Source organism: Poecilia formosa, unplaced genomic scaffold (assembly GCF_000485575.1).
Source record: "Poecilia formosa unplaced genomic scaffold, Poecilia_formosa-5.1.2 Scaffold57, whole genome shotgun sequence".
NCBI classification, from domain to species: Eukaryota; Metazoa; Chordata; class Actinopteri; order Cyprinodontiformes; family Poeciliidae; genus Poecilia; species Poecilia formosa.
In genome coordinates this window covers 2,484,480-2,499,567 of record NW_006799996.1, presented here as the reverse complement: position 1 = coordinate 2,499,567, position 15,088 = coordinate 2,484,480, and the positions used below count along the sequence as shown (strand labels likewise).

The following is a 15,088-nucleotide window of genomic DNA, read 5'->3' as shown; positions in this document are numbered from 1 at the left end:
GTCAGTAGACAAGAATTTAAGCTCTTCCTTTTTATCGTGTTGGCGACGACAGAATATTTCTGTACTTAGAATCTTTCCTTTGTATTGTCTAATAAATTTTTCTGAGAAACTCATCTTAGGGTTAATGGTAGCTATAAACATCAAAATTTATTTTAAGTTAATTATTTAGCTACTTACAGACTGTAAGGCATCAATATAATCCATAAGTTTATTTTTAATGTAATCAGTGAAATAAGTTAAACATTTTAATAAATTAAAGAATCTGGTTTTCGTAAGATGATGACGTGTTTCCGGTGGGCAGTAAAATCCCAAGAGGAACACTTATCTAAAAGATAAGGAGCCAAAAAGGTAAACACTGACAAAATCATGTATTTCTTTAAATAATTAGCTTTCAAACGCCTTTCTTCTTTAAGTATGACTTGGATAATAACTCTACTTACAAATTTGTAGTTGTTGATGTAACGGTAGCTTCTTTTTATATCTAACGGAACCTGAATCTAAACGGTTAATAACAGCATTGAAGCTAACATGGGAAATGTAGTTCAGCACAAAGTCTCTTTAGATTTACATGGTTTTGGTTGAACAAATGTGGCTACGTCTCGGTTTACTTTTCTCTTTTCCAGAAAAGAGCTGCAGTGTTTCTGAGCCTCATCATGAATGTCTTCTTTCTGCTGAGTAGCTTTGGCCTCGCCATCACTTCTGTAGGTGAGTTCAAACTAAAGTAATAACTATGCATTCAGATCTGACTTCTCAACTAAACGTATTGCCTTTTTGGAAAAAATGTTTTCTAGCTCAGCAATGTTCCAAACCCAGTGGAGGATCAAACATGCACTTGAGGGATGAGTACATTACAAAGAGCACGTTTGAAGATGGGGCCAGTGTCTCTTTTAGCTGTGCTCCTGGCTACACATCTGCTGGAGGGTCTCCACAGATCACATGCTCAGCTGGCGCATGGAGCGCTCTGCGGCTGAAATGCGAGAGTGAATATTGTCTACTAATTGCACTACTTATAATTCTGCAGTTGCAGTTGTAGCGTTGTTGCACTGCCAGTTAAAAATGTTAGTTTCTTTAACATACTCCTAACAAGCTGTAAGTCTGTCGTAAAGTGTTTTACAGTTATAAAAATCATTCTTTTTGAAATGTACATGTACTTATTCTGGATGAGTGTAATTCCTGGTAATTGTGTTGTTCCAGGGAGGAACTGTGGCGCTCTTCCAGAAGTGAGTCGAGGTGATATTGAATATAAAGATGGGACTGAGTTTGGTGATACCGCTGTGGTCACTTGCAGATCAGGGTAAGTAGCACAATGGCATCTTCTAAACAGGTTTTATGTTCTTATTTATCAGAGTGTAAAGTCACATCTAGTCACAATAAATTGGGATTAATCATCTTACTTTTGATTTTATTAGTCTGTAGCGGCCTCTCGGATTGAACAGCCAGACGCAGGGAGTTTCAAACGGGTGCAATTTAATCTCAACCTTTCTTTCCATTGACACCGTGAAAACTGTAGCATAAAACAAAAGAATACAGAACCCTTGGACATACTCAGCTCCTGTATAAATCAACATATCAATATTCAGTTATACACAAAAAAATACGTTATGTCCTTTAACTCCTTAATATACAGTTTAATATACATTTCTTATTACATATATTTATACCTCATTCTGCTTTCCGAGGGCGCTATTTTTTATTTGTTTCTTTATAAACTAACGTCTCATCTCGCAGGGTGTTGCTAGGTAACCACAGAATAAACAAAGAAGAAATCTACCGTTCTTTAAAATGAAAGCATAAATTAACCACTAGGAGTCACTATTGGACCAATGAACAACTAGAATTTTCCAATTTAGCAGTTATTTACATAGTCTTTAAGTAACCATGTAAATTTTACCCCACTCTTGCCTTAGTTAATGTTAGTTAATTAACTTAGTTAATGTTACTTTAGTGTAGTAGATAAATAACCTGTACAATTTTAAAATACTGTTAATTTTCTTGGGCTGTGGTTGGTAGCACTGTTGCCTCGCAATAAAAAAATAATCAGAATCCTGGGATTCTAAATAGAATCCCAGGATTCTAAATAGAATCCCAGGACTTGGGATTCCAGCCTGGGATTTTTTCAGCATTTCTCCTTTTGTACTCCAGCTTCTTCCCACAAGCCAAAAACATGATTGTTTGGTTAACTGGTCTCTCCAAATTGCCCTTTGGTCTGTGTGCCCACGGTTGTTAGTTCTGTGTGTGAATATGTGTCTCACTCTGTGTTGTTTTACTCAACTTCCGTATTTCTTCAAGGTTTTGTTGAGTAAAGACACTATAGTGAATCAATCATTGCATTTCTGATTATGTGGGATTTTAAAATGGAAGTAGTGAATAATTTCAACCTAGGTTGAAATTAAATGCCTGTTCAATCTAGGTTTGTGTTGGTAAATGCACTTGATAGATTAAATTCATTTAACCTTTTCCTTTACTAGCTACATGTTAGTTGGGCAATCGGTACTGAGATGTGAGGTCCAGGGATGGACGGGGAGGGTGCCAACATGTGATGGTCAGTGATCTTTGTGTTCACTCTTATTAGCTGAAATGCGCTCCAAGTCTGATTAATATTATTTTGTTTTGTAGAGGTGAAATGTGTCACTCCAGCTGAAATTGTAAATGGGAGATTCAGTCCAAAGAAGGACTTTTATGGTTATAGAGAAGTTGTGCGGTACTCCTGCAACAAAGGCCTTGAACTTCGTGGATCCAGGGACTTATTTTGTTCTGAAGATGGGAAATTCTCCTCTGCTGCCCCAACCTGTGTCCGTAAGTGTTTTTTTTTTTTTTTTTTTTCAATTCCCTCAACTTCAAAAGTATAACTAAAAGTTTAATTAATGTGATTCTAATTGTAATAAAAAATACTCTTTTTCACTTTCAGGAGTTGAATGTAAAGACCCTGTGATTATAAATGGATTTTGGGAATCTGGCTCTCGACCACCGCACAAATATAAGGCTACAGTGACATTTAAATGTAAACCTGAATACACAATGATTGGAAAACCTACAGTGACTTGTAACATAGATAGCAAGTGGTCACCTGGTCTTCCAAAATGCACCAGTAAGTCATCAATTAAAATAATCAAGTGTAATTCGATGTTCACTGTCTTGCTATAAGTGACGTGTACTCTGAAGTCGGCACAGTTTGGCAGTTATAAGCCACATTTATGCAGATGTTTATTACTTACCATAATTAGTCATGAAACAAATACATCTAACAGAAAATCAGAAAAATCTGTGGAACACATCATATTTTCCTGCTTTACATATCTAGGTATGTAGTGTAGAAAAACTGAGTTACATGGAAAGAAGGTAATCCTCAATGTCTATTTCTCACATTGTATCAAATTAGCTTCTGGTAAGAAATGTTCTTCACTAATTTTTGCTGTATTTTGTTTTTCTCTTTTCATTCTCATCAGTTTGCTTTGTTTTTCCTTTCAGAGAATGGGAATGCTCTTGTGGGAAACGGGAATGCTCTTGTGGGAGGACTTACTGGTGCTGTAGGTGAGTTTCAATTTCTGATTGGCGTGCAGATAATCTTTCTGTTCCCTACCCACAAAAATATGGCCTCAGAAGAACAGCATGGATAAAATACCAGCACTTAATTAATAATAATAAAAAAAGATTATCTCTCTTTGGTCTGCTGCCAGTTGACATTTCACCAGATAGTTTAGTGATATGGCTTGTGATGTGAAGACATCACAAGCCATATTCCATCCAGTTGTCATGCAAATGTATTCATTACTAAGCTATCTCTAAGGAAACAGTCAAACATTTAAATAGCACTGCATGTTTTTCAGTAAAAATAGTGTGAGGGTTTTCATCAGCATCTAGAAAAATCAAGTAAAACATTTTTTTCATTCACCTATGAGGACTCCATGTTTGTTGTCTGGATAGGGATTTTTTATTTTTAAAATTTCTGTGAAACACTGTTCTGAAGGCTTTGTGTATAGGATTTTTTATCTAACCATTTTATCAAATTATTTCTATCAAAGCCTGAGCTTTGTCTTATTGATTTAAGTAAGAACTCTCCTATAAGAACACGTTGGTTTCTCTGAGTTGATCAAATTTGTCTAAGCTGAAGACGCTCGACAGTATTTCAGTCATACAACAAAAATCTGCTGAGAAGAATCTGTTATTGTGTTCTCCAAGTCTTTTTAAAATGTATACACTGTAATCGTTATTTTGCGGTGACTTCCTTATATTTCTTGTTTTCTGAAATTTCCCATACATGTAGTACAGTTAGATGGCTAAAAGGTGTGTGTTTGTGTAACATTAGCCTGGTTACCCCAACTACAAACTGTTGTATCCTAAAAAGGGAAATTGACTTTGCACAAAGTTTTGTAAGACAAGTCTGTGTCAATCTTTGATAAACGATGTCAGCTGTAGTGTTTAGAGCCACAACGGTCATTTGAGTGTGACACAGATCTTTAGGACAGGGCAGTCGGACTCTTCTGTAATCGTGATGCAAGTCGCTCCAAGTTACTAGAAAGATAATGAAGAACGAGTGTTCTGTTTCATGAAAGCATTCCAACAGCAAACCTCACTTTTGAAGGGAGGAAGTTGAGGCTTGTGGCGTGGCTCGGGCTGCAGGAAGTCACAAACTGACTAACTGGTTGTACTGAACAGTTTCTTCTAAATGTTGCACTTCATTTGTGGTATCACATAATTAGTAATAAATGAAGCTGAAATGTATCCACTGTAACTCAGCTTCAGAAATGATTGTTTCTGGTCTCCCAAGAAGTTGAATCTGTGTGGATGCTCAGCACAAGAAGCAAACTTCTACAGATACACCTACAATCGTTTCCAATTGGATGTGGCCTTAATCTGGGGTGGAGTGGAAAACAGCCTGGTAGAAGCAGCTGTAGCTTCTACCAGGAGTTGAGATGTGTGTGCAGAGCACTGACCCTCTCACACTCTTGACCAAAATACTTCTATACTTTCCTTCTTCATAGAAAGGCTGAAACTGGTGGTGCAGGTGCAAAAGCCTTTCCTATTTTTATAGATATTTCCCCAAATGATAAATAAAGACCATGATGTGGGCATAATTTGACATGAACAGCTGTAACAACTTGATTTCTTTAAGTTATTCTTGTTGGTGGTTTTAATTTTGGGTCAGCTTAGTAGATTTTTATTCTTTTTCTTTCTTACCCACATTACTCTGCTCCCTAACTCGCCTGAAACTACTCTATTTATAGGTTTTAAAAAGTGTAAAACACATTTGTTTTTCACATTACAAGTTGTTTAATTACTTTTATTTGTTCTCTTTTTTTCAATAGTAACCATCCCAATCCTGTTGGTTCAAAACTACTGGATGTAAAAATGTCGCCCTAAAAAGAACAACGTGACGTCTGAGGGAATCTGCCTTTCATTTGCTGGAATTCAGTGGAAGTTTACCTCTACAACATGAGCGCTTCAACCCCAATCTCTCTTTTATGATTCAAGTAACTTTCATGACTTTTAGAGTTAAAAATATCCTGTAACAACATGCTGTAAAGACATTCATTATTACTCCCATCTTTGTTTCTATATATTATACTCAGGTTGTTTTAAGTGAAATTTAGCTGTTTAAAATCTTTTTTTAATGTGTTATTTATTATAGTTTGTGTTTAATGTTCACACTGAAGAAAACTTTAGGCTCTGTTAAAACACTCATAAGTGCCTTTGCTGTGGCCATCTTTCATATACCTGAAGGGGAAAAGCCATGTGTTGTAAATTATTGTTTGTTAGTTTTCAAATGAAATGCCTTTTTTTTACCACTTGTTGAATGTTTGCTTTAAGAATGTACATATTATTTAATTGAATCAACCAAGTTATAGACAGAATCAAAGGAAATCAGTTTACCAAAAACCTTTCAGTTGTTTATATCAGTAATTGTATCTACTTACTGTTTTAGAGTATTTGAACACTGGTATTGACTGTCATCTTAAAGGAATTTTGTGAATGTATTCTCAAAAAATGTTTGCACTTTTTCCACTCTTTGGCAAATTTTATATGAGGACATATTAGTTAATATAATTTTGATCAAACCGAACTTGAAGTTCTTCAATAAAATAAGAAACCTAAGTGTTGTTTTTTTATTTATTTATTTTTAAACTTGTACAACTCCTCAAAACCCTTTTACTCTTGTCACATTTACCCAACTCGAACTGCACATTTTCACATATTACACCAGTATGTAGTGTCAGGAAACCTGAGGTTTAAATAAATAGAACCTGAATTTAAACTGACAACCTTCTGATTACAAGGCAATTACTTCCAACTGAATCATGGCCCCACCAGTAAGTCAACAGTCACCTTTTGATATAGTATTTGTTTGTTGGTGTTGCAGGAACCTCTATGGCCATTACACTCCATGATTCGATAGGGCGCTGTAATAAGAATGTGGACTTAAAGGCTGTACCTTAAAACCACACTCCATTGTCAGTTATACTATATGCAGTAAGGAAGGGTCTCTCCATCTCACATAGTTCTCTGAGTTTAGGGGATAAATGAACAAATTGCTTTGAATTGATTCCTCTGTCTAATAAATGAAATAACAGTTTCTTTTCACAGGATTCATTAAAAATGATGGAAATCATGATGCTGGAAGAAGCAGAGGAGAAGAAACAGTAATTTTACATCTCAGATTTTGATATACAAGGTAAAATATTGCATCGTTATTTATCACACCAAAACATGACAGATAAAATGCAGCGTGGATACATTTAAATTGTTATGCATATTATGTTACTCTCTCTGCAGTATGAAAGTGTAGAAACATAAAATATTAGTTTGACAAATATGAAATTAAAGCTGAATCTTACTGATTTCTTACAAGGAAATGACTTGCACTATTGCATTTGTTTTAACCTTTAAAGCAAATGCAAAAGACAGTGGTAGACGTTTTGTGAAATTGAATGTAGATATATATTTTTTTCTTTTTCTACAGCTCATTTTTTAATGAGCCATAAAACTCTCAGACGCATCCTGTCTTACAGAGTCTTCTCCGGTAGGTGGCGATATGCACACAAAGCTAGCTGGTAATGCAATCTCCACACAAACGAAAAGAAGACGCTGGGAAAACAAGGGAAGAAAGCTAAGGTACCGTTTACTCATCTAACAGAACCTTTTTCGTTATTTGTTGAACTAAACGTGTTGAAAATATAAACGCTGTTGTTTGTTGTAAACGTCGGCACATAGTCTAATATTTGAGATGAACACATGTAGCTGGTTGTAGTGAGGGTTACGCCTTGTGGTTCGGGAAAGGAAGAAACAACCGTGTTGGAAAAAGTGACCGTCCTGTTTGTTTCTGAATTTTAATGATTAAATACTGTCACTGAATGATGAACTGCTGTGTATGGAGCCTGATGGAGATGAAATTTAAAGAAGAGCTACTGACATTTCTGACAAAACAAAGTATATATAAAAGTAAAAGTATAGATATAGATACATCTATAGATATATATTAATAGCTGCAGTTGTTTTTTAGGTGTTGACCGAAAGAACAACAACGAGAACTTAAAGACTGCATTCCTTTTGAGTTAATATTTTATAGAGACAAACCTTTTCCTGATGATTCATTCTGTCTCACCGTCAAAGTTAACGATTAATTTACCTTCTATATTTGCATTCTTCTTTTCCAGAAAGGTTTCTTTGTCATTGGATTACTGTGGAACCTGATCATGAGTGTTTCTGCACTCTTCCTACTCAGCAGCCTTTGCCTTGTCATCACTGCTCAGGGTGTGTTCTCATTCACATTGAGGGTAGGAAACCTTGTTCCTCTACATAGGTTTTAATCATCCATTGTTTTATTTATTTTATTATAGGGCAGCAGTGCTCCAAACCAGTTGGACGGCAGAACATGCAGCTGAAGGACGAGTACATCAATAAAAAGACATTTGAGGATGGGTCCACTGTGGCCTTCGTCTGTGATGTTGGCTACACACCTGTACAAGATTCTGGAGTCATCAGGTGTAATGCGGGGATTTGGAGTCCTCTTCAGCTGATTTGCGAGAGTGAATATGCTTACTTAGCTACATCCTTAATGTACTTTCAGTTGCGTTCTTTGCAATATGGCTCATTGCCCAGGGTGCTACTGTGTGAGGGAGCATCACAAGTACTCAAAATCTCCCCAGTGTAAGGATAGCAAGGGATTATGTGCATACACTCCTTGTTAGTGATGCTGAAATTGGTAATTTATTCAAAATGTTTGTTTTGGTGGTTAGTTAAAGGACTGTTTCGTATGTTTTTTTGTTTGTTTGTTTGTTTTGAAGAAGAACAAGATCATCTTTAATTCAGAATCTAATTAATCTAAAATTGTCAAGTTTACACCGGATTATTTTGTAGTGAGTTCATCTGCATTCTTGAAAAGTATGAAGAAAAAGAAAATTGAGTGTAGACCTTTTCTAGACTGTTTTCCCCTATTTCCTTATATTCTTTAAGACAACAGTCTAGTACAGTCAGGGTTTACATTGATTGTTAATAAATCAACAGCTTTATATTTAATATTCCACATCACACTATCAATTTAAATTCTATATTTTTTTTTTTCATTTACAGACCAAATGTACATTTGTTGAAAAGGGCTATTTTATTTAATGTTTGGTCTCTAGACAATTTCAGTTTTAATTTTAACTGGATGCATAACAGACGACAGACATATACTACAAAAGTGCAACATCTTTTAATAATCAGATAATTAATGACTATTTTAAGATATTCATATATTGTCTTGTAGTTTATAAAAGACAAATGTTATGCTTGTGTCTTTCTATTCCAGGGTCAAACTGTGGATCTCTTGGTGAAGTGCCTAATGGACAAGTTTCCTACCCTCAAGGAACACAGTTTGGGGATAAAGCGTTGATCACTTGTAACACAGGGTTAGTAGAAGAAAAATAGCTCGTTTTCAGAGTTGAATGAAATGTTCATCTTATTCTATTTTTATTTTATTAGTTACAAATTAGTTGGCAAAAGTGAAATCACATGTGGAACCCAAGGATGGTTGGACAGGTTGCCTACATGTGAAGGTTGGTGACATTTGTTCTTATTGATCTTATTAGAAATGTAAGTTGTGTTTTTTTGTCTAATAGGAAATTTGTTTTCTAGTTGCTAAATGTCTTCAGCCAAGTGGTATTGCAAACGGTATGTTCAGTCCACAAAAGGAAGATTATACATACAGAGAAGTTGTCGAGTATTCCTGCAACAAAGACTACACGCTCAATGGATCAAAACAAATAACCTGTGAGGAAAATAATACGTTCAAACCTTCTCCTCCATCATGCATCTGTAAGTATTTTAATCTTGTCATCTAAACCTTCATCATGATTAAAAATTAGAGTTATGCACTTGAAATTCTGTATGCATTGTACATAAAGACGAGTAAAAAAAAATTCTCACACTATGATATTAAATCTGACTGAAACAGTCCTGAGTTAGGATTACCAAATTATTTATTATTTACCATTATTTATTTTTGCTAAATATTAGAATTTTTTTTCTTTTTACTTTATTAAAATTCATATACATTTATGCTATATTTAGATTTTTGCTTTTAACTTTGGTGAAACATTTTGGGTATTTTTCTACAAGCTTCTCACAATAGTTTGCTTCAATTTGGGCCCATCTGTCCTGAAAAAAAAACTGGTTTAACCAGGTCAGGTTTGTAATCCATCTTGCTTTCATATTTTTTAAGACCAATTTTCTGTTGGTCCACATTGTGATGGCTAAATGGTCCAAAATTTTGATAGTATTTTTCCCCTATTTCCTTAACTATTTTGGTTCACAAGGTGAAAAATTGGAAGACTCATTTGTGACCAAGATTTAACTTTTTGGCTGATGTCTTAAAAAGTAGCATCAATATTTCATGATGTGTTTTCTTATGTGAAGTGCACCAGGCCCTCCTGCAACAAAACACACATAATACTGTCACCTCTATACTCCACAGTTGGGTTAGTGATGTTAGAATTGAAAACTTCCTTTTTTACTTTTCAAATGTAACCATTGTCATCTTGGTCAAACACAGGGAGTTTAATTTGGGAGTTATCTCTCCCAAATTAAAGTGTTGTTCTCTGGGTGCAATTCCAAACTGGAATCTTGCTCTGTATGTTGCCTTTGGAGTTCTGGCTTCTTTCTCTCTGTAAGGCCTTTAGCGCATGTTCATCTCCGGATCACAGAACCCATTTCCTTCCCTGATGGTATAATGGCCGGGCATTTCCCAAGTATTTTTGCTCCGTTTAATTCTTTGAACCAATGGCGACTTCGGGCATCTGGAAGTTGGACCCAGTTAAGAGCCAGATGTGTGGAGGGCTATGCTTCTTTGTATTCAGTTTTGCATAATTTCTTTTTTATTTTTCCCCAAAGATGTCTCACCAGGAAGCAGTGTGTTTGAGGTGTTCCCTTAAAGGACATCCATTTAACTTAAACGTTGTCATTTAACCTGACTGACCTAGACCAAGGAAAGTTTAATTTAATGTGAGATAATAAAAGTTACGTGTTTCTTAAAGCATATTCAGTTGTATCTCTCAGTACTGTACAAATGTTTTCTGGCAAATATGCAAAATTGACCGAAATAATTGATGCTTTCAAAAACCAAAGTGTTAAAATACAACGAACAAAAGAAAATTCTAAATAAAACTGACATTTGGTATGGCCACCCTTTGCTTTTAAAGGGACACTTACGCACAGATTCGGAAAGAACTTGGCTAATATATTGTAAAAATCTTGTTGAGCCAACCCACAGATTGTCCTCTTAAAATCATTTTCTCTCTTCATGTTATCCCAGACTGATTCAGTGATGTTGAAATCCAGACACATTAATGCCATACTGTTTTCTTTGACCTGAAGGTAGTCGTTAATGGCATTGGCAGTATGTTTGGAGTTGTTGTCATGGAGCATTTCAGGGTGAAAAAAGTTAAATCAGAATATAATCTTAAAGAAAACAATAAATTTGTGACAGCTCTGTACATGTAAAAATGGATAATCATTAGCACATGTCTTTTATAATTGGTGCGTAAATGCACCTATACATTGATGCTGGTAGTAACACCATATACTGATTTGGATTTATTTTTAATTTTTAATTTTTTAGTATTTAGTAAAATCTTTAAAAATTAATTAAAGAATTCTTTGGGACATTTTTTTTCATTCCTGACAAAACTATTGCACAGTTGTGTATGTTAGTGTAACATTTAAAATTTTTCATTTCAGGGGTTGAGTGTAAAGATCCTGTGATTCCAAATGCAGTATATATTGACGGTTCTCGGCCTCCACATAGGCACAAGGCTACTGTGATATACAACTGCAAACATGGGTACAAAATGAACGGACAAGGTACCCTGACCTGCAACATAAGTAGCCAGTGGTATCCTAGAATTCCAGAATGCATCAGTAAGTCATCAATAACAATTATCTCCATTGATTAGGTAACTCTGAATAATCAGTGATCTCTTCATAACTTTTAAGTAAAATGATTATGGAGTACATGTAATATTACAACTTTAAGTCTCACTTTGTCCATAATTAACATCTATTTTTCCTATAATTGCACTTATCTGAAAACATAGAAACTATAGAATGGCCATCTTTCATACATATACAGACTTATAAGCAATAAACTTTTACGGTTTTACAGTTTTTCTGTTATTGTTTTGTTTGGTGATCATGAGAGCTTTGAAAGTCGCCTCCAAATAAAATGTATTATTGTTATTATTTTTATCACTATCTATAGAAATCTTGTGTACACAATGTTGGAGCAGCATATTGACTTGTACATTTTTTAGTTCTTGTTAAATATTGTATATATTTTTACACGTTTTATTTTTTTCATAGCTCCGTGTAATGAGAGAACCACTTTGTGAAAATAATCCCATTATCCAATCCCATCATTTCAATTTTATTTATTTATAATATATGTCATTTTTTTACAGGCAATGGAAATGCTGTTGTAGGAGGATCACTTGGTGGACTTGGTGAGTGTCAATTTCATCTACGATGATTATTATTCATTTGCTTAGTAGATACCTACATTTCTATTCTGTATTCAAACTAACAATCTCTATCTACTTTTAATCAGCCTTAGATGTAAAAAGAAAACTTTTTTTAATAAGACTGCAGAGCAGAAATTCTGAATTTTAAAACATATTTCATAACCATTTCAGACAATTCAGTATGTCTGAAATGAGAAAGACACGCCTCTGTTTAAGCTGCCGTAGCCTTTCACAACTCTGCTTATCAGGTTTTCCGCTTTAAGAAAACCACAGCATTGAGGTTTCCTGTCACATATGCATGAGTGCAGTCAGGCTTTTTCCACAATAAGTTTGAATGTCTTAAGATAAGTTATAGACAACATTTCTATGTTTGTGTTTGGATGAAGTCTTTTGTTTCCTGTTTGGTTAAAGATGTCAGATATTGATGACTAACTAGACTAACTGGCTGTGAAGAAGAGCTTCTTCTAAACTCTCCAACAATTTCTTAGTATCTAACGAATAAGAATGAAGTTGTGGCTTTAAATGCTTATGTTATGTGCTATAAAAAACATGTTCATTACATTTTTTTTTTTTACACAGAATCATTCTCCTCCTCTGTTCTGCCAATCTACAGCTCCAGAGATAATGAGCTGCTTTAAGCATGTTGTCACTCTGAATACAAATAAGTTGCTTCCATCCATGTCCCCCCAACTCAATATTTACACTCGCACATAAAAATGGCTGCAAACGGATGAGCAATTACACAGTAGTACTTTGAAAAGCAGAAGAAGAGCCTCCTCCACTTGCAACATTCTTGCAACAGGAATGTAGCAAGTTGTTTCTGAGTGGCAAGTCAACAACAAAACACTTGTCCTTTCCAGCAGCCATTTTACAGCTCACCTAATGTGCTTGTGCGCCGCTTGGGTTGCTAGGTAACGGCCCGCTGCCCATCAATTGTGACTCAGCAATCTGGAGGTTTTTGAAACGACTCATTTTTCCAGACACCAAGAATCATTAACTTTGTTCATTTTGGGTTTTTTGGGGAGCTGCTTTTAGAAACAGTTGGGACCCAAATGAAAGTATAAAATATACAAAATGTGAGTTTTGCAAAACGGATCCCCTTTAAAATGAATCTTAAAAATAAAAATAGATCTAGATGCATTTATAAAAGTTGTTGTTCAAAGTTGTTTTTTTCCCCCCCTCTTTCTCATTATTCTTGTTGAAAATGGCTGTTTTACAGGTTTAAACATTGCCCTACTAGTTGTTTAAAGAGTCTTGTTTGTTTTTCTTTTTTCACAGTAAGCATCACAGTCATGTTGGTTCAAAATTACTGGATGTAAGCGCATCATCTCGAGTGGAGGTCTGTCCTCTGACTGTACCTCCCGTCCATGTGCTGTGCAAACTTTGTCATTTCTTGGGAACTTGCTTCAAAGCGGCATCCTGGGACAGAAGTAGATTCAGTTCTGTCTCTGTTTGATTCATTCTAGATATAATCAATTCAGCATCAGCCTTGGCCTTTGTTTTCAGATTCACATGTTGTCCTAAGTATGTGCAATTAAGATGTTTGAAAATCTTTTTTTTATATACAAGCTGCTATTCTAAGATTTGAGTTCATGTATTATTTTAGTCTGAAGCTTTTACAAAGTAAGATTGCTGCTCAGAAAGTTTCATTTGTTAAAGAAATATTCTCATTAATATGAAACGAATCATGTCATGAACGAGTTTTGTGTTTCTAATGGCTGATCACCAGTCAGTCCTAAAGATCCAGAATGAATTGTTGAACAATCCATAGTGCCTGAACAAATATCATACTTGATATGCCTGAATGAAAAGATGTTAAGTATTGTTTTTTTGTAATCTATGTCCTTAAATGTCTTTGATGTTAACCCATTTCTTAGCCAATCTTAGTGTTATACTACTGGATAAAACTACATATAGCATAGAATATCAGTTTCTGTGTCAAATTAATTCAGGTTTTATTTATTTCAGCACTTTTATAATAGGAAAGTATTATTTAAAACGGACCTTTTTTAACTTAAAGTCATTCTATAATCTTATTCCCTCATCAAAAATGTACCTGGAGTGTTGCTTTTATTCTTTCATGCATGTTTAAGACATTTGTTAATCTCTCGTGGCATTAAGCTGCAAAGTCAAATTTATTTTAAGTCATGTGACATCAATTTTTACAAGAACTGAAGGTAACATAAAATTTAAAAATACTTTATATCAAGGAGATACAGAGTATTATTTCAAGGATTTAATCACTGGAATTAACCTGGATCAAACAGGGAAGTTTGAAAACCACTCTAAGTATTGCACTGGTTGTACCTTTTATTTATGAAATATATTTAAAAAAAAATGTTTTTTTCTGTATTTTGAGCAGACCAGTAAAACCCGTATTGCTAAATGTATTAAATAAAAAAAACCCAGTCGTATTTATTGCTTGGTATTGTGTCTATTGACTGCAGCTTGCTCACACCTTACTTGTTATGAATTTCTCTGTTTGGAAAGTAATCAAAGCAATAAATCGTTTACATGCTTCATTCATGAGTGCAGTTGTTACGTCTATTGTTACATTTATTGTGTATTTAATTCAAAGATGTTAGGAGAACACTCATACATTATGGGGAGAATTTAAAATTAAAACTCCTTCGTAAAATAGATTAATTTAAAATCATACTATTATAATCTAATTGGATATCAATGCAATTCTATGAAACATAGTTTTATATTCGGTAGTCTTTGCTTTGTTTTAACATGGGAATGTTTATAGTGCTGTGACATGTTTTTGTCCCTGAAAGATAGTTTTGATATGTTAGGATACATTTTTTCAGTGTTTCAGATCATCAAAAAATGTTTTGTCAAAGAACCCGGGTAAATACAGAAAGCACCTTGTTGTATTTAGAAAGGGGAAGAAGCAATTATATAAATATGGAATCAGACAACTGGCACATGAGTGGGTTAGAAGTTACCTAAAGGACACAAAAGAGTTTGTAAAAGTAAAAATCTGCTTTATACAGTATAAGTTGTGGAGTACCTCAAGGTTCTTAGATCTATGCTTTTTCTTATGTATATTAGCGTTATCACCATGGTTTCTAAATGTCTTAAGCGCATCT

The 15,088-nt window shown here is 34.6% G+C and overlaps 2 protein-coding genes across 3 annotated transcripts; both read left to right on the top strand.

The window, feature by feature from the left end:
* The first annotated feature begins 290 nt into the window (after positions 1 to 290).
* LOC103139160 (complement component receptor 1-like protein) lies at positions 291 to 6,093 on the top strand. 2 transcript variants are annotated; one of them, XM_007553641.2, is made up of 9 exons: positions 291 to 348; positions 624 to 705; positions 792 to 980; positions 1,195 to 1,294; positions 2,469 to 2,542; positions 2,617 to 2,796; positions 2,909 to 3,088; positions 3,469 to 3,531; positions 5,307 to 6,093. In XM_007553641.2, the coding sequence occupies exons 2-9, from the start codon at positions 654 to 656 to the stop codon at positions 5,345 to 5,347; spliced, it is 879 nt and encodes a 292-aa protein (XP_007553703.1). In that variant the 5' UTR covers positions 291 to 348; positions 624 to 653; the 3' UTR covers positions 5,348 to 6,093. The 2 variants fall into 2 exon arrangements, with proteins under 2 accessions (XP_007553703.1, XP_007553704.1); XM_007553642.2 differs by lacking the exon at positions 291 to 348 and having other exon boundaries at positions 355 to 701.
* A 914-nt stretch (positions 6,094 to 7,007) lies between these two features.
* Positions 7,008 to 14,515, top strand: LOC103139159 (membrane cofactor protein-like). Its single transcript, XM_007553640.2, has 9 exons — positions 7,008 to 7,110; positions 7,653 to 7,749; positions 7,836 to 8,024; positions 8,789 to 8,888; positions 8,962 to 9,035; positions 9,115 to 9,294; positions 11,215 to 11,394; positions 11,934 to 11,975; positions 13,272 to 14,515. The coding sequence occupies exons 2-9, from the start codon at positions 7,692 to 7,694 to the stop codon at positions 13,310 to 13,312; spliced, it is 864 nt and encodes a 287-aa protein (XP_007553702.1). The 5' UTR covers positions 7,008 to 7,110; positions 7,653 to 7,691; the 3' UTR covers positions 13,313 to 14,515.
* Positions 14,516 to 15,088: the final 573 nt, after the last annotated feature.